The 23,793-nt window shown below is 35.9% G+C and overlaps 1 protein-coding gene across 1 annotated transcript in view; it reads right to left on the minus strand.

Moving 5' to 3' along the window:
• Window positions 1-1,888: 1,888 nt before the first annotated feature.
• Epha6 (EPH receptor A6) overlaps window positions 1,889-23,793 on the minus strand; it is a 921,293-nt gene continuing 899,388 nt past the window's right edge. Inside the window, exons 17-18 of the mRNA XM_006981610.4 lie at window positions 5,932-6,081; window positions 1,889-4,446 (exon numbers count right to left, since the gene is read on the minus strand). Of these exons, the coding sequence (XP_006981672.1) occupies window positions 4,332-4,446; window positions 5,932-6,081 (265 nt within the window). The 3' untranslated portion in view covers window positions 1,889-4,331. The remainder of the gene's footprint in view (window positions 4,447-5,931; window positions 6,082-23,793) is intronic.

Below are 23,793 nucleotides of genomic sequence, written 5' to 3' on the forward strand. Positions count from 1 at the left end.
TTAATCCCAGCACTCGGGAGGCAGAGGCAGGCAGATCTCTGTGAGTTCGAGGCCAGCCTGGGCTACCTACCAAGTGAGTTCCAGGAAAGGTGCAAAGCTACACAGAGAAACCCTGTTTCGAAAAACCAAAAAAAAAAAAAAAAACCCCCCAAAAAAGGAAAAGTTATATGACTTGAACATGTGAAGGACAAGTGAACATCCCCAGTTGTACTCAGTATACTACTCTACTGTTTAAAAAAAGTATCAAATATGTTTTAATTATGAGTAAGAGTTTATCCGACTACATGAAATTTCATGTAGTTGTGAAAGTTAAGTAAATAATAATATAAGAACTGATGTATCTGCTGTGGTGATACTTTGTGTTCTGACAAATAAAGCTTGCCTGAAGATCAGAAGTTGGAGCTAGCCACTAGTCAACCATAAAGGTCTGGAGGTCTGTAGAGACAGGAGACAGGAAGTGATATGGCTGGGCAGAGAGAGGAAGTGATAAGGCGGGGCAGAGACAGGAGTTCTGCCCTTTTCAGTCTGAGGAGTTGGAGAGGTAAGAGGTAACTGTGGCTGCTCCTTTGGTTCCCTGATCTTTCAGCTTTTACACTGATACCTGACTCTAGGTTTTTATTATTAAGACTAATTAGGATCATGCTTCTATCGGCTTTAAATCTCTTTTATGTATAAAAACACAGATCCCCTATAAGTTAACAGTGGATTATTAAAATACCAATTTCTTTTCAATTAGTATTAGACTTAGCTCACCAAAGGTGAAGGAACAATCTATTTTGAATTTCTTCCCTTTGTGTGTAGTTTTCTATTAAGCAAAGTCAGAGCTCACAGCTTCTAACTTGAAGGGCTCCCATTTGTATGCTGAGACTTAACATGTTAAAAGTGTACTTTTGTCCAACCTGCCCTGCCATCCTGCCCCTTCTATGGAAACTTACAAGGCATTTTTAGACGTGCTCTGTTTCGCTATGCTGATATAATGAGTGTATTGATAGAACCTGAAACAGAAGGAGATTGGATGGGGGATTGAAACAAAAATTGGGAGGGCTGAAAAATTTAATAAAGGAATAGAAAAAGGCAATATTGGTAAAAATCTTGAGATGAGAGTTTAACTGATTTTCTCCCAGAGCATAAATTTAATAGAGAAAGGTATCAAAGCAGATGTTTAGAACACAGGTTGGATGGTATGCAATTTCCTCTTCACTATCACTGCCATAGAGAGCTTTATAAAAACTTTACTTTTCACAGATTAAATTTCACTTTTTTCTATTATGGGCTATGTGAGGCTTTAGAGTTATGATTAGAAGGCTGCCTTATTCAGTTTGTAGCTGGGTAGATTTTAAGAAGTGATACACAGTGTAATAAATATGTGATTATAGCATGCACAACACATTTATCAGCAGTTACAGAGAAACTTTGCAAATTTTCTGTAATTCTTCCTTCCTGTTACACTGTCATCATTTCAGATATTTTTTAACTGAATGTTTTAAATACACCGTCTTCATTCTTCATTGTACATTTTTTTTGGCTATAGACCAGAAGCTGACTTTGAGAAAATAAATATTTACATGGTCTGATTTTCAAAATTCTAAGAACTCACTCATTAGAATTGATTAAGATTTTTAAAAGCAAGTACATAATGTATATGCATATTCTAAATATAAGGAGTTATTTCTAACTGTAATTATGAAAGTCATTAGCTTATTTTTTCTTATACTTGTATGTATTAAATAAATTTAGTTATTGAACATAGGCACCAAATAAATCTCAGATTGTTTCGTGTTATATTGCCAACTGCATTTGGTGTTTTAACCTTAATATCCCCAGATCTTAATTCCTCTTGAATCATAGGGTGCATGACCAAATAGGCAGCAAAGAAATAGATATCCTTATAATTTAATATTTCTGTTTAATTTTGCACATACTTCTGCCTTGTTCTGTTTATAATGAAGTTCACAATTACACTTAATATTATTATGCTCATAGCTTGGTAAATTATAAATGTAATTTTATAAAGCTTGGAAGAGGATATGGAGATAGAGAGTAGAAAGAGAATTTTGTAATAAATTAGGAAAGACATATGATAGAAATGCAAATTAAATAGAAATAGAATTGCATCATCAGACTTTTAAAAGAAGAAAGTTAACAGATTTTTAATCTTGCCATCACTGAATGTAAATTCCACAGAATTTTAAATACTATTATAGAATTTATTATATCAAGGCATACAGATGCTGCAGACAGAGTCCTATGATGGACCATATTATTCTATTTCTTATTTTTCTAAATACCTTTTGTTGTATTATAAAAATAAATATATATGATTAATAAATTTAATCATCTGTTTACATCTGTTATCATTTAATAGATATTTAAAGACAGATAAATATGGAAATTTTGTATTTCCCCTAAATGTATCCAGATTTGTGTAAATGTATCAAGCAAACTGCAGAGAGTCTATGAGTGATGCATGGCCATGCATGTAGGTGGCTAGAAAATATTAGTAGCTATTTCTGACACACTTAAAAAGGGATGGAATTCCATTCTTTCCTTTTACTGTGTAGTTAAGGATGCTCTAAAGACATCCTTTTATCTCTCTATACATGCTTTTTTGAAATGAGAAAAATTAAGCTGCAATAGGAGAGAAAAAACCCAAGAATGATGAGTCAGGTAAAGAAATTGTATAAAAGGATCTCATATGAAAAGAAAAAAATCTTACAAACAAGAATAAAAGGAAAAGTGAGGATCCTTAAATAGAAATAACTTTATCTTTTCTTAGGAAAGTTTAGGTAGGGATTTGTGTATGTGAAGAGGATACCTTTGTCTCTGACATCAAATAAAAATTGGTTCACTAAATCCACATCCTTAGACAATCTGATCTGCATTTTTCTTCCAGCTTATTCTTCACTCATCACAGTGGAAATTTTTGTAGTTTCATAGGGAGCAGATGATTTTATGGTTGAGTTTATTTTAAAAGGAGCACTATTTTCATAAGCTGACAAATTCATTGGAAAAGTATATTTGATTTTTTTTGCTGCAAGCCTCAGAGAAGATTATGACAACACATCTCAAATGTGTTCTTATTTTTATATATTATGATGGGCCAAGGTTTACACATTATATATATGTATATATGCATATATATATGCTTAATGTGATATACATTTAGATCATGTTTATGGTATCCATACTAATTTCTTAGAAGATTTGGAAAACCATTCAGAGTGTTCATGTAACTTATTTTTGTGAACAAAAATACTGGAATTGTTAATGTTGGAAAATACAGCGGTTATCAATCAACTCCATGTGTTTATTACCTTGGGCCACTGCAAGCTATCTTAAATTGAATAATAATTTCCCATTTAAGCTATGGCTACCATTTTAGACCTTTTATTTTTAAAATTTCTCATTGTGAACAATTAACTTTCTCAATGTTTGATAATTGTTTTTCAAACTTGTGAAGATGAATCCAAGGGAACAGCCATAGATTTACTCCATGCATCTGTCTATGAAAACTATCAGAGTAATGGGCTCACTCTCGGCCTTTCCAAGGGTGATTCTTGTAACATACTAGAGAAATACAGTATAGTTAGTAAAAAATTAGAGGGGGGAAAAGCCTCTAAACAACCACCTACTATGAAATATGTAGAACCCTATAAAGTCAATTTAAAAATATAGACAAACCCAGCCTTAGAATATTTAAAAGCACAGTATTTTTGTCCATCTCCCTCCCCAACAATGCCCTTCATACAGTAGTCACACCTGACACAAATGCACTATATGGAATCATTGATCGTTTCTGCAAATCATTGTAACAACATCAGGCACCAACAGTTAAGTTATTAAAAATAACACAACAGTACAACCCGTAGAGTTGAGAAAAACTATTGAAAAAGAAGCATGTCAAGTTGGAAGCTACTCAATCACAAAACATGGAAGAATGATCAACTATTTCTTTCTTATCTACCATCAAACTCTACATACATCTTGAAGATGCCACACCTGGACAAATTCCTTTAGATTAAGTCCATGAACACTTCCCAAACATTTCTATACAAAGTTATACATTCATGCTGAGTTATTTATCATTATGTAGTAGTGATAATCTGCAGTGGGCCAGAGTTTTATTTGCAGGCTATTCGGAGAGGACCTGTTGTAGCGTGATACTTAAATCCAGGGTGGAAGCATAAACCTAAGGTGTGCGGCCATAGTCTGAACAGGAGACTGTGGGTTGTGATGAAGGGATGTCTGGAGAATCAGAAGAATGAGTCGTAGAGGGTATATCTTTCTTTGTAGAAATGCTGAGGCACAAAATACAGGTGTTCATTGTACTTTCATACATGAAATCCCTTCTCCTGTATGTGCATCATATGTAAACGTAAAGTCTGTATGCTGCTGACTATTCGTCTCTGATGTCCAATGAGTATGACTCCAATTCGTCTAATATCACTGAGAGAGTATGAGGAGGGAGAGAAGGGAGAAGAGACAGAGAGGAAGGGATTGGGAGAGAGAGAGAGATTTTAAGTATATATATTTAATAAATACAAGCCAGAGAAAATGAATACTTAGCTATGTTAAATATATGCCATGTTACATTTGACAAAGAAAGTGTTGGTTAATTGTTAAGTAGTCATATAAATGGATAGCAAAAATTTTGTATTTTATTCTCCCTTGTTCCATAAAATATTCTAAAATTCATGTAATCCCAAATTTAATGATATAAAGGAAAATTCCATATCCAGATAGAGTGTTTACATTTCTATTGGCATAAGACTATTTAGAAATCAATTTGTTATATAGGTTTGCAACAGTCATAGAAAATTCAGAGAATGTAGGGTAGGGTATAATATGGGTATGAAAATGACATTAAGCAAAATTAGTAATTTTGTGGAAATGTACATATTCTACAACCCTAGAGCAACTGCACTGCTGTGCTTAAGAGATACACACAAACAATGGATACAAAAATTGTACAATTCAAAAGTACTTGCACTAATACAGATTTTAAAAACAGTGGAGTCCCATACAGTAGCCCAAACTGATGAACTGGATTTATAGGCATGAATGCAAATGAATCTCAAATGTTGGGGGAGAAAAGCAAGAACAAAACATAACCTCTGAGATGAATTTTAAATTTATATAAAATATATAAATTAGATATACACAGTCTAATAAACATTAAATATAGAACAGGGATGACCTTGGGATGGGGTGGGAGCTGTGGTGGAAGTGGGGTACACACAGAGCTTCAACTGTCTTATGAATGGATTATCTCATAAACTTGGTGGTGGGTACCCTGGAATTTGTTATATTACTCTCTGTACTTGTTTGTGCATATATGAGAAATGATTCATAAGAATCAATAAAAGCCAGTATTTGACTTAAAAAACTGTCATTATTTTGAACCATATAAAATTGCATTCCTATCCTAAAACAATGGCAATTTCACATGGCTCCATTGTTATAATATCTTTAATCCACATTTTGAACATTTCTATTGGATGTAGGCGAAGAATGATCTTTGAGACAATGGAAGATGTCTGAACATGATAATACACCGAAGGATCTCTAAAATGACAAAGTAACACTTTAAGTAGATTGCTTTAATGAAGGTAGTAGGAACTAATTATGCTTTATTAGTATATATGAATAACAATTTACCAAGGCAACAAACACTATGTTGATGTAATGTCTATGATGTGAATAAGATCAATATGTATTTTGGAAGCATTTACAACCATGTCACACATCCATTTGAATTAAATATATTCTTTAAAAGAATAATAGTTGAAAGTGTAACTTCCATCTTCCACTGAAATGATAATGAGAGAAATCACATACTAGCCTTAGGAAAGGTATTCTTGATTGGACATGTGAATTTGAAATTCCATGAGCAGAATATCTAATTACAGCAATAAGGCTAGAACTACTTACTCAATGCTCATTCTTGAAATCAGATCAAACGTTGTAAAGCCTGCTGCCATGAAGTTACTCTTGTATTGACCCATCTTTATAGAATCCAACCAGTCACCAACTGTGACGAACAATGGATATTCAGGAACATCACCAGGGGATTCTGGCATTCTACAGGGAAATGAAACATAGCATTCAAAAGCCAGATAAGCCAGACTTAGTCATTCTTAGTTTTTTCTTTTGCAATATTCTTGTATCTAATATTTTTTATCCTCTATTTGAGTGAACTCTAATTTTCTGTCTTATTCAGCAAGTAATTAGAAAAAACTTTTTAAAAATCAAATCAGTCATTTCTTTTGTCATTTTCTGCTTTTATTTTTTTAGCCACTATGGGTATTATTACATTTGATAGATCTTTAGAAGATCCATTTTTTTTCTATATTCCTTTGTATGTTTTCTCTAATGAAATTGGTTTGAAACTTGAAGCCTAGTCTGCCTACTCTCTCTGCATGGAGAGTAACAGTTGTTCATGATTACCATTTTCTTAGGAATCCATGCCCTTCACCACATGAAAACCCAGAGAATCAACTAACCTGGGCTTACAGGAGCTCACAGAGACTGAACCGACAACAGAGAGCCTGCATGGGACTGACCTAGGCACTCTGCTATGTGCTACGGTTGTGTTCCTCTCATGGGACTCCTAACAGTGGGAACAGGGGCTGTTGCCGACTCTTTTCCTGGCTTTTGGGACCCTCCTCCTCATACTGGGTCACCTTACCCAGCCTTAATACATGGGGAGGTGCTTAGTCTTACTGCAACTTAATATGCCATGTTTTGTTGATACTCATGGGAGACCTGCCCTTTTCTAAACAGAAACAGAGGAGGAGTGGATTGAGGTGTGGGGGCAGAGGGAGGTTGGGGGGAGGGACTGAAAGGAAAAAACTAAAGCCCCGTGTAAAATAAATAATTTTAAAAAAGGAATCCATGTCCTTTTACCAGCCCCACACTTACTGTGATGGTTCTCCTTTTAATGATGAATTCATTGATCAAACTTCAAATTATGTTTTTAAACATTCAACAATAATAGTCTTATTTAAAAACAATTTCTTATATCATAAAACTTAGTTGCACAAGTAGGATTTACATATAACCAAGTATAGTGTATGAGTATTGTAGCTCAAAACATAGATATAAAGGCATAAAATAAGGCAAACGTCAATGAAATTTGGGCTACCAAGTCAAGGAGTATAGTATTGATAGATATTAAAACTGTATTATCTCAATCATTTTAGTTTCTAAAATATATACAAAAAGCATTCTAATTGAGAATGTTTTATACTTTAAGCACAGAAATAATATAAAGGCATTATTTCAGAAAGACTAGGAAAGATATGTGTGAATGCATGCAAACATATACATAGCACACACACATATTACCTAAAGTTGGGGGAATAAAGTGGAATTATCTTAGAAATTATGGTAAAATAACTCAGGATTTGGGGCTTAAATCATTCTAGTAAAACATTGTAGTATTCTTCTTATAGGAATATTGGAACACAGTCCATGAATGAAGCTGTGTGAGATTTCTGAGAGCTAGTGAGACAACTCCAAGTAAACAAGACAAGAGTCTGGTAACCTCTGTTCCTCTATAACATGGGATGGTCTTGGAATGTGCTTTAATGCCCCTCCCAGGTGTAGTAAATAAGAGCGGGTTTGCCTCAGATTATCTATCATCTTACCCATTCTTATTCAGGATGAGGTTTCCAAGCATGAGTTGTCCTCCTGACTATATACAGCTTAAACTCATGTGACCTTGCCCTTGTGACTGTATACAACTTGGACTCAAGTGAGCTTTGCTTACATTACCTTGCTTAGCCCACAGAATACCCTCACAACATAAATTGTCTGATGCATTGAATAAAAATTGTTATTACATGAGACTTTAGTCTGCCTCATTTTTAGGCTTTACTCTCTGAGGTTCATACTACCACATAGAGCAACAACATAAGAACATATAAATATTTTGATGTTTGTACAAGCACGTGGTAGGAAAAGTATTTGTGTAATAATTAATGCATTACAATCAAAGTCTCATTTAAACATTCTTAGATACAGAACTTATGTTATCTAGTAAACTAATAATGATCTTTAAAAATATGCTTAGGATTTCATTCAAATCAATATTTACTAAATAATGAAAAATGTTCTTACTACAAGTAAACTTTTATTAGACACTGAAAGTTAGTCCAACTTCCAATTATTTTGTTCCTAATATTTTTTAAATGAATGAAAATATCTGCAGACATAATTTGAACATCAATATTTTAAACATTTCATAAAGCTTTTGCCATTAGTATTTTAATTGGAACTAGAATTTGCTAATATTCAAAAGCACTTGGCTAAAACCCTATGAAGGAAGAATTTCTGGGCTAATACATACTATTTAACTCTGGTATCATTCTGATAAAGTATACATGGGAGTGAGCATTAAATTCTAAGGTGAAAACTGAAGACTACTACAGTCAAATTTAATCTTAATTTTTTTTTACCTTTCCTTTAAAGTCTTTGAGGAGCACAAGTTGTACTTTTTTCACCATCTAAAGACTAGGAGGTGGTGTCTTGCAATGCAGGACTAAGTCCTTGCTACAGATTTCTTTCTTTGGATATTTTCTTTGCTACGTTGATTTCTTTCTTTTTTTAAACTGAGATCCAATTTAAATTAGAGGTGGATATAAATGTGGATATTGGAGAAACCCAGAAGTTTTTGTTTTTTATATGGAATAGGAGTTTGTATACACTGTACTCTATGTTGAGTATAGTTTGCCTTAGTGGTGATTTTACTTAAAAAAAAAACTATTTAGTTCCAGTATATTTCAATAATTTCTATTCTGGAAGCTAAACCATAATGATAAAGCTATTTAACTGTGGGTTGTTTCATTCTAGTTAATATCAGAATGACTCACAATTTTATGCAAAACAAAAATGAGTCATGCTCAAATTTGAAAAGCTATCATAGCATCTAATGACAGGCTCTAGATTGTTGCAATTTTTCTTCCAAGTTTCTTAGCTGTATATATGTTAATAAATATCATCAAATAAAAATTCATATATAAAATACTAAATAAGAACCATCGTGGCAAACAAATTTAACTAGATATTTTTAATGACAGCATTCCTTCGAATCTCCAGTTGTCAAGCATGCATTCTGAATATGTAAGAGAATTCAAAATAGCTTCTGCATAATTTTCCTAAATTATTTAGTCAGTGTCTATAACATAATCTTTTAGGAAGCACCATGGTATTTCACAACTAACTCTCAAAAGATTAGGACACCCTTATTGACTATTAGTATAAATAACCATAGGTGAATGTCTTCTTTTAGAACAATATGGTTTTAATAAATGGAATTACTTGTTAGAGAATTTTGTTAAAATGGAGCAAAATTTAAAAAAATAATTTAAATTTACAGTTCCTTTATATTATTTCTTTATTTTTTGTTTTTATTTGTTTGTGTGAAGTAGTATTTCACTATGTGGCTCAGCCTGACCTCAAACTCTAGATTCTTCTGCCTCAGCTTCTAGAGTTCCAGGATTATAGTCGTATATCTTAACACCTAGTTTATAGTCTTCTTGAGGCACAGGGAAAGTTGGATAAGTCTCTTTTTCTACCCTGAGATGACACGGGAGCGCATCTTGAGATTTCACAATTTTATGCAACTGGTGAGCAGAAATGTGATTTGCTAATTTTATGTCATTAACATAGAAAATCAATGGGAGAACAAACACCCTTTAAAACTGACTAAAATGGCCTATTTCCCCATTGAAAAGCATTCCCAGTTGCTCCCCAAGTCTTCCATTGTCATAATTTCCTTTCTTGCACACACACATTAGTAACCTAGTTAACTCCATGGCCTTTTCTGTAGCTGGCTTGGCACTTGATTTAGTTAGGTCAAGGGCCCTGCATTGTTCACAGCGGCTATGCGGTAATTTTTATTTCATTTTATCTTATACTGAAGTTGAAAAATGCTGCTATCTTCTGGCTTTCAGAGTTGGACACTATCACCCTCACATGAATTCTCCAGAACATTGCCTAACAAACAATAAATGCCCTTTCCTATCAAACCTGTACAGTGATAAATTCAGTCTATTTTTGGCTGTGATTGTGGAAATCTCTGGTCTTTCGTGATTAGTGGAGTTGCTCACCTGAAACATCTTCTTAGCTTAGCCAGAAGCTCACGTTTTCAAAGTATATATTGTAAGCTGGATGTAGCAGTTTACACCTGGACTCTCAGCACTAAGGATTATTATCACTTTTACAGGAAGTTCTCTTGATTCAATGGCTATTCTTCTCTACATTTGGTTAATTCATATATCAACATCTGAATATATACATTACCCATCCAGTCACTGAAAGAAAATTTTACTTTGCATTTTTTCAAATTTTCAAGATTTTTACATTGCATTCTTTTCAATAGAGCCTATTATTTAACTTGATCACAAATTAATGAAATAATTTTGAGACTAGAAATTAAAGCATGATTTGACTCAAAATATCCTAAAGTATCAAATGCTTGGAAACATGTATCTTGCCTCTACTTAATGCTTACGGGGAATGAATGAATAATGTTTGCAGTCTGATTCTTAACTGTGTTAAGTTAGAGGCATTAAGTTTTGTCAGGCTTTATTCAGTAACTTCTGTTTTTAATTGTTCAGATTATTAAATATGCATAATAAGATTGATAACTGGTAAAACATACAGGAATAATAATTAAAATTATAGGTAACTACACAAAGAGAAATAAGTGTAAGACAGGAAAAAAATGCATTTAAAGTAATCTCTCAGAATTCTGAGTAGAGTACCCAGCACATGGTCCCTAAAGAGAGAGAGGTCACTGGATCTCAATGAAAGAATCTTTTGTGAGGAAATAATCCAGAGTAAAAACAAATGTCATACCACATGTAGTCACAATGTATTGGCAGTAACTGTCATTATATCACTATGGGGTCAAGTTACAGTACTCCACAAACAATGACAGTAGCATATCGTCTGAGCTAATTGAGAAAGCGTCATGATGTAATGTTTGCCATTGCAGGCAGCAAGAAGCCACACGTGTGTACAGCACCAGAAAATTCAATCTATAGACATGCCTAAGGATGTCATTCTGGAACTATGTTCTTGCCATATTTCCTTCATCTCTCTATGTTGTTGTAGTTATATCTGTTCTCAGCTAGTGTTCTTCAAGTGGCTGCACATTGTAGGAAGATGCTTAGGGAGTATATGTCTATTTCTGTGCTATTTATCTATATGAGGGAGGGCATATGCTCTACATTGCTGTGTATATTGCTCTGTATAAATAAAATGCTGATTGGCCAGTAGCCAGGCAGGAAGTATAGGCGGGACAAGCAGAGAAGAGAATTCTGGGAACAGGAAGACTGAGTGAGGAGACTCCAGCCTGCCACCCAGCGAGCAGCATGTAAAAGCAACAGGTAAAGCCACAGAACACATGGTGACATATAGATTAATAGAAATGGGTTGAGTTTAAGTGTAAGAGCTAGTCAGTGGTAGGCCTGAGTTAATGGCCCAGCAGTTTAATTAATATAAGTTTCTGAGTGATTATTTTATAAGTGGTTGCAGGGTCCTCAGGGGCTTGGCGGGACCTGGAGAGAAGCTCTTCAGCTACACTACATCATTGTGTTTACTCTGTAAAAACAATAAAGCGACAGGATGTGGTACACCCAAATATTTTTAAAGGCTTTTTAATAAATTTCATCTATGAAGTCTTATTTAGCACAAAGAAATCTAACTAGAAAAATAAAAATGTACCTTCTTTTCTTATATCTTCAGAATAGTGCAGGGCTAGGAAACATCTGTAGATTTTCTGTTATTCTCTACTGTATAGTCTGAGTGAATATAGACTTTGGAGTTGATGAACCTTGTGTTTTTTTTGTTTTGTTTTGTTTTTTGACAAACAGCCTCCTTGAGTCTCCCTTTCCTTATCTGAGCCATGGGAACAGTAGTGATAATTAAAGAAAGAAGTAATGAAAGTACCCAGTAGATACAATGATTAGCATACACTACAGTCTCAGTAAGTGGTACTAATTGTTGTTGTTTGTAACACAGAATATGTATCAGTACTACTACAGTTATAGGCAGTATTGTAATTATCTTGTGCCAGAAGAGTAGCTCATTCAGTTTAGATTGTCTTGTGGGCACGTAGGAACTTCATACTTTCTGACCAATGCTCCATATTCTATTTTCCTTCCACAAAGCTGATTATTGTGCAATTTCTGCACAGGCTTGACCAGCCAGTTATTTCTGTATGACAAAACATCAATAAAGTACCAGTGACAAAAAATCAAAACAAAACACATTGCTCAAGGCTTGTTTATGGACATAAACAATTTTGTAGATGTTGATAATATACTGTGTTGTGAAAAACCTTTTGAAAATAGATGGAAAATTGCATATTAAATTGTTGAAAATTATTAACTGCATACAAGATGATATTTGGTCTTAGGTTTCTCATCATTTTCTGAAGCCAAAGCATTACAGCACTGGGATGATTGTTTCTCTACCTTCTTTATTCACTGTAAACAAAGTGCTTGAAAATCCAACCATCCACTTGTATGTACTAAGGAAAATAGTAATTAAAGTTACTATGAACTACACATTTACAAGATCCCTAGCCATGGCCAGTGAATTGTGAAAATATTTACAATATGCCTTAGCTTGAGCAGAATGTGACTAGTGAGCCCATTGACCATTATGGACCAGCACCATCCATCTGAGCAATTGCTTCATATCCCCAGATAACATATTTGAATTGATGTTTAAAAAGCACAAAATTGTTTGCCAGTGACTTTCAGTGGGCTTGGAACAGAATTGGAAATGTGATTTTTCTCTCCCCGCTACCTACTCTTTCCCTTCCTCTTTTTTCTTTTTGCAATACTATGTATCAAAGGTAGGGGCTTTCTTATAGTAAGCAAGGGTTCTACCGTCGAGCTATATACATTAAGCCCTAGGAATGTTATTTCTTGATTGCATTGCAGCACCGCCAAAGAGCGCAGCTAGCTGACTGCAGTCTAATATGCTTAGCAGACGCCAGAGCCTGGAGCATTGGAATGGATGGAGAATGAATGTGCTGGGAGATGTGGTAGGGTGGGGAAGGTAGGTAGGGCTTCCTGAAAGGACACCTTATGGTAATCAGGTCACACTGTATATTATTAAACTTCAGATGGCCAGATTCATCCCTGGACTCTGTAGGATGATACCCACTTGGAATTGGGAACTACAAGGTTGATCCAGACAGTTGTGGGAGAGAGGACACAGACAGGAAAAGGAACAGAAGTATAGTCAGGCATGGCCTCCACTGCTCTTCTACACATAACCTTGATCCCAGCCAGTCCCATTCTACAAAGGATTGTGTACCATGTGACAATTATAAATAACTCTTTGGGAGGAAATTATTATAAAGTGATTAATGAGGGTACATTGCATTTATGGAAGGTTGCCTGCCTCCATCAAGATGGTAATTTTGAAAATCTATTTAGCAGTTGGTTGGATTTAAGGACATTCTTATATAAATCACCACGATCTCATATATGTCCATATACTTTTTTAAAATAGTGTATTGGGAGCTGTGGTGATATTTTATTTGTACTGAAATGTTATTTTAATTTTATGTTAATAAATAAAGTTGCCCTGGGGTCAGAGCTATTAGAGCCATAGTAAGAGCGTGGTGGTTAGAAGAGCTAGGTAGATTTCTGTGTGTTCAGGGATACAGCCAGTATTGGAGACATACGCCTTTAAGACCTGGAGGGCGGTACTTACAGGCAGTGATGAGGCAGTCATGTGGTTGGGTTTACAACCAATGAGAAGGCAGAACAGAAAGATTATTTAAACAGAGACACAGGAAGTACCTCCCTCTCTCGGGGAAGCTAGGAGCACTGCAGGAGGTAAGATTTTATCTCTGAGCTCTGACCTCTCGGCTTTCTCTTTTACATTGGCTCTGTGTTTCTTATTTTAATAATACGATTGGTTACATCTACATCTGGCGCCCAACGTGACAAGAATCCATTAAAAACTGCTTGGGGCCGGCTCCCTAGCCGGAGCAGCTGGCTCCCTAGCCCTGGCCCAGGTCTGCTTGGGCTCAGGCTGGACTGTGAGCTGCTTGCTTAAAGCCAGTGCTACAAACAGCTCAGGCCTGCCCTGCTAAACACGGCCCCTGCCTGTAAAGCCAAGCCTTGACTCCGCTCAAGAGGGAACAAGTGGCTGGCTTTAAGCTTTAGCCGGCTACCCCTTCGCTTTCACTTTCACTTTCACTTTCTCTCTTGCTTTCTCTCTGTCTCTCTGTGTTTCTGTCTCTCTCTCTCTCTCTCTCTCTCTCTCTCTCTCTCTCTCTCTCTCTGGATTCACACCTAGGACACTAGGTGGCTCTTTTGAAATTCGCTCGGATTTCTACTGTTCTACGCAGATTTGGTAAGTCATAAAGGAAAAAATGGGTTTTCTGTGTACATTGGAAGAAAATTGGGTTTTTGAAATTTTAGGCAGTCTGACAATGGAACAACTATATGAAAAGATTAGTATTATGGGAATTATGCAGTTTATCACCATGCTTATTCTCATTTTACTATTTAAAAAGATAGTCGATTTAAGTGCCAGGATAACAGCTTTAGAAAAACCTGTTAATTTTAACAGTGAAGTTGGTTCAAGTTTGGATCATAAGGTTACAGAAAGAAAGCCTGTTTTCACACAGTCATCCTTAATTTATCCTGTAACCGTACAGCAGATGCCTGATCAAATGGCTACACAAAATATCTGGGCTCCAATTGAACTGATGGATTTTAAAAGGTTTAAGGAGGCAATAGTATCTTATGGCATGCATTCCCCATATGTAAAGCAAATGTTAAACTCTTGGTCAACATATAATAGGATTATACCACAGGACTGGCGGGACCTTGCACAAGCTGTTCTGGAACCCAGCCAGAGAATTCAATTTCTAACGTGGTTTAAGGAGGAAGCTAGAAACATAGAAACACAATGGAGGGATAAAGGAATACAAGTTTGTCAGGATCAGCTTATTGGAGAAGGCCAATATGCTTCAATACAAACACAATGTTTATATGATGTTCAAACCGTAATTTTATGTCTAATGGCAGCCTTGAATGCATGGGACAGAGTTGATGAACCAGGAAAAAAACCTGAGTCATTCACAAAGGTTATGCAAGGCCCAAAAGAATCTTTCACAGATTTTTTTAGAAAGACTGGCTTCAGCAGTAAACAGAATGGTCTCAGGATCAGAAGCTAGTAAGGCAATAATTGAAGCTTTGGCATTTGAGAATGCGAATGCAGCATGCAAAAGAATAATCAGGCCGTTAAGGGCAAGATCTGCACCTTTGGAAGATTGGATTAGAGAAACAATTAATGTTGAGGCTGATGAGCATGATGATACGTGGGTAGGAGAAGTAATTTCAAAAGGTTTGAGGAGTGTTAGATGTTTTGGGTGTGGAAAGCAAGGACATTTTAAAAGGGACTGTAAACAGGTCATTCCTAGAAGCAATGTTTCTTCAAGGAACAATGGCAACAGAATGCCCCTTCCTTCTGGAGTATGCAGAAGGTGTGGTAAGGGAAAACACTGGACCAACGAATGTAGATCAACAAAGGACAGACAGGGTAATCCTTTGCCTCAGTTTTCGGGAAACTCCTGGAGGGGCCTCATGCAGGCCCCCATAGCAAAACCAGTTCAAACCTTTCTTGCAGCTGTAGAGGAAATCCCTGCTCTGAGCGATTAAATAACCAAATGACTATTGGAATAAATCATGCTGGTCAGGATGATGAAAAAGAGAGAATAGAAAATTCAGGAGAAAACATAAAGAAAATTTTTTGGCAAACTTCTATTAATGAACAGAGACCAAAATTAACGATAAAAATAAATGGTGTTTTGTTGTCTGGTCTGGTAGACACAGGTGCGGACATTACCATAATTACACCAGAATTTTGGCATCCAGCATGGCCTCTTCAAAAGGTAAACGTTCAACTGTTAGGAATTGGGACATTATCTGGAGTGAAACAGAGTGCAAGATGGCTGGAATGTATAGGTCCAGAAGGACAGAGAGGAAAATTAAAACCATATGTCGCTAACATAGCTATGAACCTGTGGGGTCGAGACTTGTTGCAACAATGGAATACTCAGATTAAAATCCCTCCAATCTCAGAAACAAATCATAAACTAGCACATGTTTCTGAGAGAAATATTAGAAGGCATTATTTTGAGTGGTCACCAGCCATCCATATTATACAAAAACAGGGCACAACAACTGATAATCTTCCAAAAATACCAACAGCTCTACCTTTAAAATGGTTAACAGACAAGCCTGTATGGGTTCAGCAATGGCCTTTAACAACAGAGAAACTCCAGGCTTTAGAAGAGCTGGTAGAAGAACAGTTAAATGCTCAGCATATTGAACAGTCAACCAGCCCTTGGAATTCTCCTGTATTTGTTATTAAAAAGAAATCTGGTAAATGGAGAATGGTAACAGACCTTAGAGCAATTAACAAAGTAATTCAGCCAATGGGCTCTCTACAATCTGGAATTCCTTTGCCTACTCTGTTACCAAAAGGATGGCCTCTCATAGTTATTGATTTAAAAGACTGTTTCTTTTCAATACCCTTACAAGAAAAAGACAGAGAAAGATTTGCTTTCACAGTGCCTACTTATAATAATTCTCAACCGGTTAAAAGATTTCAATGGAGGGTCCTCCCACAGGGAATGTTAAATAGCCCAACTCTGTGCCAATATTTTGTACAACAGCCATTGGAAGTGATACGTAAAAAATTTCCTAAATCTATAATTTATCATTATATGGATGATATTTTACTAGCTGACTCAAATGCAGATACTTTAGAAAGAATGTTTGAAGAAGTAAAGAAAATTTTGCCTTGCTGGGGATTACAAATTGCTCCTGAAAAAATACAAAGAGGAGATTCTATTAATTATTTAGGATATAAAATAGAGCTACAAAAAATTAGACCCCAAAAGGTGCAAATTAGGAGAGATAGACTACAGACTCTTAATGACTTTCAAAGATTATTTGGAGATATTTCTCATCTACGCACTATTGTTGGGGTAAAAAATGATGAACTGACTAATTTGTTCAAAACCTTAGAAGGTGACAAGGACTTAAATAGTCCAAGAGAATTATCACCTGAAGCTGAGAAAGAATTGGCCTTGGTAGAAAAGAAAGTACATGAAGGGCACGTGGATCGTATTGATCCAAAGCTGGATTGCATTTTGGTTATTTTACCTTCTAGGCATTCCCCTACTGGAATATTAATGCAGAGGGAAGATATTATATTGGAATGGATATTTTTACCAAATAAACCAAATAAAAAATTAAAAACTTATGGGGAAAAAATCTCTGACTTGATTTGGAAAGGAAAATTGAGACTTCGTCAGTTAGCAGGAATAGACCCAGCAGAAATTGTCGTACCTTTAACTAAGGAGGACATTGAAAAATTATGGACAGAAAGTGAACCTTGGCAAAGAGCTTGCAGTAATTTTTTGGGAGAAATTAACAGCAAATATCCCAAAAGCAACAGAATTGATTTTATAAAGAGAGCTGATTGGATCTTGCCTCGAATTGTACGGCAAAAACCCATATCTGGAGTTCGTACATTTTATACAGATGCCAATAAACAAGGAAAGGCAGGTTACAAATCAGAAAATTTAAGTAAAGTGGTACAAAGTCCTTATAATTCAGTGCAAAAATCAGAATTGTATGCTATTCTGTTGGTATTAATGGATTTTTCAGAACCTCTCAACATAGTAACTGACTCTCAGTATGCTGAAAGAGTGGTATTACATATTGAGACTGCAGAATTTATCCCTGATGCTTCAGAATTAACTTCACTATTTATTCAATTACAAGATACAATCAGGAAAAGGAGTCATCCTTTATATATAACTCACATCCGATCTCATACTGGTCTGCCAGGCCCTCTAGCACAAGGCAATGATGAGATTGATAAATTATTGATAGGAAATGTGCTGGAGGCCTCAGACTTTCATAAAAAACATCACGTCAATAGTAAAGGTTTAAAAAAGGATTTTTCCATAACCTGGCAACAAGCCAAAGAAATAGTAAAGAAATGTCCTACTTGTTCCTTCTATAATCAAACACCATTACCAGCAGGATGTAACCCAAAGGGTACTCAGAGGAATGAAATCTGGCAGATGGACGTGTTTCACTTTGCAGAATTTGGAAAATTGAAATATGTACACCACACCATTGATACTTATTCAGGATTTCAATGGGCAACTGCTCTGAGTTCTGAAAAAGCTGATTCTGTAATCACTCATTTGCTAGAAGTTATGGCCATCATGGGTATACCTGCACAAATTAAAACTGACAATGCTCCATCATATGTCTCTGTTAAAATGAAACAGTTTTTTGCTTATTACAATATAAAGCATATTACAGGTATACCACATAATCCTACAGGTCAAGCAGTTATAGAAAGGTCAAACAGAACTCAAAAGGATATGCTAAATAAACAGAAAGGAGTAACAAAAACCCCCAGAAATAGACTGCATAATGCTCTATTAACTTTGAATTTTCTGAATGCCAATGAGAAAGGAACAACAGCTGCAGAGAGACATTGGGTAATAGAAAAAACTACAGAATTAAATCAGCCTATATACTTTAAGGATGTGCTGACCTCAGAATGGAAGCCAGGGTATGTATTACGTTGGGGACGAGGTTTTGCTTTTGTTTCTACAGGAGAAGATAAGCTGTGGATACCATCAAAATTGATAAAGGTTCGATTTGAACAAGAAAAACCTCTTAATTAGAGGAGGTGATAGTTCATCAACCAGCATGAACATCCAATTTAAACTAACTTGTACCTGTAACACATGTCTTTTCATTTAATCAGATAGTAACTTGCCAAAAAGGAACATCCCCAAAATTAGTCTTGGGGGAAGGTTTTTGTTTTTGTCTTTTAGGAGAATGAAGGTTAAGGAATCTGAAGGACACAAGACAAATGAGACAACTGAAGAAAAGGGACAAATCATCTATCCCAGGAAACAGAGTATATGGGAGTATATGGCATATGGGTATATATTATCTAAAAAATTTTATGTCTTCTTAAATGTTTGTTTCTGCTTTTCTCTAAAGATTTAACAATTGGTTTTCTAATAGTCCCAGTTCAATTAAAATTTAAAGCTGACTTTGGAGTTGGAGAATGGCTCTCTCCTTCTTCAAACTCAAGCATGTTGTTAAAAGGAAAATGCAAACTCCCTGTATCATGCCAGAAAGAGCCATTTTCTGCTATGGGACAGGACAAAAGCCAAATTAATTAAGGGACTATTCTATTACTAATCTCAACTCTTTGATTCTATTCTGATTCTTTAAACTTTTCTTAAAGTATAAATTTTATATCAAAATTTACAAGATTAATATATATATACATTTTAAACTTTGTTAAGATATGAATGGTCATATAGAGTACTAACTAATTCTAGAAAAAAGGCTTCAGTTAGCTGCATATATATGTCTTTGTGTGTGAGTCTCTTATCAGTTTTCTGCAGGAAATCACGGCCAGGCTTAACATCAACTGAAGTCTCCGGAAAGAAGATGGGGCCCCACAACAACAAACACAACAACAACAATTCCACGTGGACAATAATAATATCACTGAACTGACAAACATCATCTATAGATCAGCTTTGAACTACAAGGTGCTCAGAGCAATTTTGAGATGACTAGCTGAGATGATCCAGTCTCAAAGACTACTTGAATAAGGACTTGAGATAAACCCTGAACTTTGGCTTTATACACAGACTGGATAATAATGAAGGATATAGTTACCTTTCCTAGAATTTGACAATTAACCTAAATTTTTCTTTCAGGATAAAGATAACTTCGCCCATACCCAGCAGGAAGCAATTTTAAGAATATGACACCCACATTGCCAAAGAAGTGGTGTGGGGCGGGTGGTTTTTTGGTTCTTTTAATGGGTTTTGGGTCTGGGATAATTTTCATTGTTTAGGGGGGTTGGTTACAAGTTGTTGTCAAGGGTTAGGAAAAAGGCTAAGCAAAGGAGATTAGATTTAAGGTTCTTGTTTAAAAAAAAAAAAGAAAGAAAGAAAGAAAGAAAGAAAAGAAAAGAAAAAGACAATTACTAGTTTTAAATACTTTACATTATTACCAACTATTAGGATATAAAGAAATGAAAGTTAGTAGTTAGACATTACAATAGAAATTGTAGTCATATTAGATATGTTTTAAAATTTGAGCAGATGTATTTTAGACAGGTCATCTTCAAACCCTTCAGAGATCTACAGAATATGGCATTTAAAATGTTTTAATAACTTAGAAATTTTTCTTTTTTGAGACATGTCGGCTCCTGGCAGTACCAATCTACTTCAGAGAAAATATGGGCATTGAAGAAACTGCATATGGAGTTAATTTTCATTGTGGCAAAAGTTAGCCACTGGACAACAAAGTATCCTCGTATCAACAGGACAAAATGGACAGACAGAACACGAAACAAAGGACTACCGATTCCTGCCAAAACAAGTGTGGTTATGGCTTTATCAGACGGCATCTTCTGAGGCCAGGACAATATGGCACTATCCCTGAAGTGGCCTTCACAATCTGGAAAAGGTACAGTGCCCTTTTCTTTGAAGGCAGCTGAACAGGCAGTGGGCCGATGGCTTCTGTTGTGCAATGGAACAGCAACTGAAAGCTCACGCCTCTCAATAGTAGACTGGCATTTAATAGAGGGATGTGGAGAAGGGGATGCTTAGATGAAGCCATATATACACAGCCAAGAAGAATGGACAGCTGAATTCAAAAACCATCAACAATTTCCAGAATTTAAAATCCTGAATCATGACATGACACTAGTGGAATTCAGGTGTTTCTGGTACATGGACTGCTCTCACCCAGTGTGAGGTTGAACTGTTGACCTTGTGTACAACCTACTTCACAAATGAGTCTGTCAGATACGCTAAACCTATAGGCTGAAGATGATGCCCCAACACTGCAGAGAAACCTCAGGTGACTGTCCAGGCAGCTGGCTGTTTCTGTCAACTCACAAAATTTTTGGAAGCTGCTTTTGTGCACTTCCTGTTTTTATTTTTGTTAGCTAATATTATTTCCTTCTTGGGTCTCTGAGGGAGTTGAAGATTAGTTAGTTATAGTTGAAGATTAATTAGGATAGAAAGTGAATTAGATACATTTTGGACTTACTAAAATAGGATAGATAAGGGAATTATTTTCTCTGATTTGTCAAATACAAATGGACTAGACATCGTTTAGGTATTTGTTACTTGTATATATTGTATATAGTTATTGTACTTTTGTATATAGTTTTTCTTTTGTTAGTTATAACCTTTTGCCTTTTTTCTTTTTATTAAAATAGAAAAGGGGAAATGTGGTGATATTTTATTTGTACTGAAATGTTATTTTAATTTTATGTTAATAAATAAAGTTGCCCTGGGGTCAGAGCTATTAGAGCCATAGTAAGAGCGTGGTGGTTAGAAGAGCTAGGTAGATTTCTGTGTGTTCAGGGATACAGCCAGTATTGGAGACATACGCCTTTAAGACCTGGAGGGCGGTACTTACAGGCAGTGATGAGGCAGTCATGTGGTTGGGTTTACAACCAATGAGAAGGCAGAACAGAAAGATTATTTAAACAGAGACACAGGAAGTACCTCCCTCTCTCGGGGAAGCTAGGAGCACTGCAGGAGGTAAGATTTTATCTCTGAGCTCTGACCTCTCGGCTTTCTCTTTTACACTGGCTCTGTGTTTCTTATTTTAATAATACGATTGGTTACATCTACAGGGAGCTCTACAGAAATGAAAATATGCCCCTGGAGAAGTATCGGGCAGAGGAATGTCAGTAGAAATGTTAGAAGATAAGAGTGAGCACTGCTCTTCCCAGTCCTGAAAGCCATAGATCAACATCTTTCCCATAGATACTCAGGTGTTTGCAAGGAAAGGCTACCAATGTGATTTATGAAATTGCTAATTTGCTAGCAGAAAACTATTAAATTCTGGGGTTCATAGCCTTCTACATTCTCTTTGATCATCTTTTCTCCCCACTTATTATCTTGTCAACAGAGATTAAAAGTTTCTCAGGTGAATTCTTTTTTGTTGTTGTCGGTTTTTTTGTTTTTGTTTTTGTTTTTTTGAGACAGGGTTTCTCTGTGTACCTTTGTGCCTTTCCTGGCACTCACTCTGTAGCCCAGGCTGGCCTTGAACTCACAGAGATCTGACTGCCTCTACCTCCCAAGTGCTGGAATTAAAGGCATGCACCACTGCCCTGGCTCAGGTGAATTCTTGAGACAAAGGCAATTAGGGTGGAATAAAAGCCATGAAAGTGTTGATGAAAGAACAATGCCTGTGTTGGTGTAGAAATGAGAAAAACCTGGAGTTTGGGGATACTGGAGTAAAGGAGAGTCTAATGATGAGTGGCTGCTCATTATCCACTCAGGCTCTTCAGCGTGTGTGTGTGTGTGTGTGTGTGTGTGTGTGTGTGTGTGTGTGTGTGTGTGTGTATTGCATGCATGTGGTTATGCAGAAGCTAGAGAAGGACATCAAATCTTTTATTTTCTGCCCTGCAGCCTTAAGACAGGATTTCTCACTGAATTGGAAGCTTGCTATTTTGGTTTGGCTGGCTGGCTGGCCAGCAAGCTCTTGAGTTTCTACTATCTCTATCTCTGATACTGAAGATATAGGCACACACAATCATGCTCAGCTGTTTTTTGTAATGTGGGTGGTGTCAATTCAAACTCATATTAAGGCCCATGTTTGCAGAGCAAGCACTCTTATGCACGAAGCCATCTCCCTAGCTGGCATGTTTGAGAGGCATTCAGTCACAAAGATTGATGGTCATGTTTCCTTAATTCAACATTAATCTGGGACAGGCGTGTGTTCTTGGAACTTGGGGGATGGAGGGACTTCTCATGTGGAGGTGCTTGTCATCATTTTGTAAACACAAAACCAACCAGGCCATCTCATCACACTAAAGTGTCTCAATTCTCGGGGACTAGAAACAGAGTGTGTGGATGGGACTACGGCTTGAGTGGGAAGACAAGGAAATCCAATCCTGCCCCTCATGATAATAAGAATAAAGATTAGTTTCAGGCATGATACCCTGGGAACTCTGGTTCATTTTGTTTTTCAAACACAAATATATTAAAACAAAAAGTTCATATGCCTCTGTCATGAACAAGAACAGAAAAATCACTCACAAAAATTTCCATTTGCTTCAGAGAGATTTGGTTTTGGAATTGAACCAAGCTGGCAACTTAGATGAAGGATGCAACTTCTGGTCTGTGTGTGGCCGGGCTCATAGAGCATGGCAGTCACTTCATCATGGAACTCTGGATATCAATCAGGACCCTGCATCTGCCTTGATCTATGTATTCTTTTTCCATTTTTTGGGGTCATTTTCTGATTTGAGATTCTTCTTATTTTGTAAATAAGAAGATTATTCACAGTCTCAAAATGCAATCAATTAAAAATGATGACTATAGCCATTTTCACAGTTAGATAGCTTTGCTATAGCCACCATTAAGTTGTTAACCCTGTGTTACAGGAAGCCCAGAGGAAATGATTTGGCTTTAGAGGTATGATGTGATTTCCTCTTCCATGAATGTAGACTTATTTTGTAGTATGTTTCCATTATGATGTTCTCTCAATAGTAAAGCATGAACACTGTATTTTCAAGAAAATATGAAAACAAAATCAAGAAACATTTTCTCTATTTATCTTGCCTATAGGTTTATGGAAATAAAAGTTATTATTATGCATTGATATTTATTTTGACTTTGTATCCCCTCTTTATTGTCTCATAAATTTTATAAAAATTTGT

This window comes from Peromyscus maniculatus, chromosome 12, assembly GCF_049852395.1.
Source record: "Peromyscus maniculatus bairdii isolate BWxNUB_F1_BW_parent chromosome 12, HU_Pman_BW_mat_3.1, whole genome shotgun sequence".
Taxonomy (NCBI): Eukaryota; Metazoa; Chordata; class Mammalia; order Rodentia; family Cricetidae; genus Peromyscus; species Peromyscus maniculatus.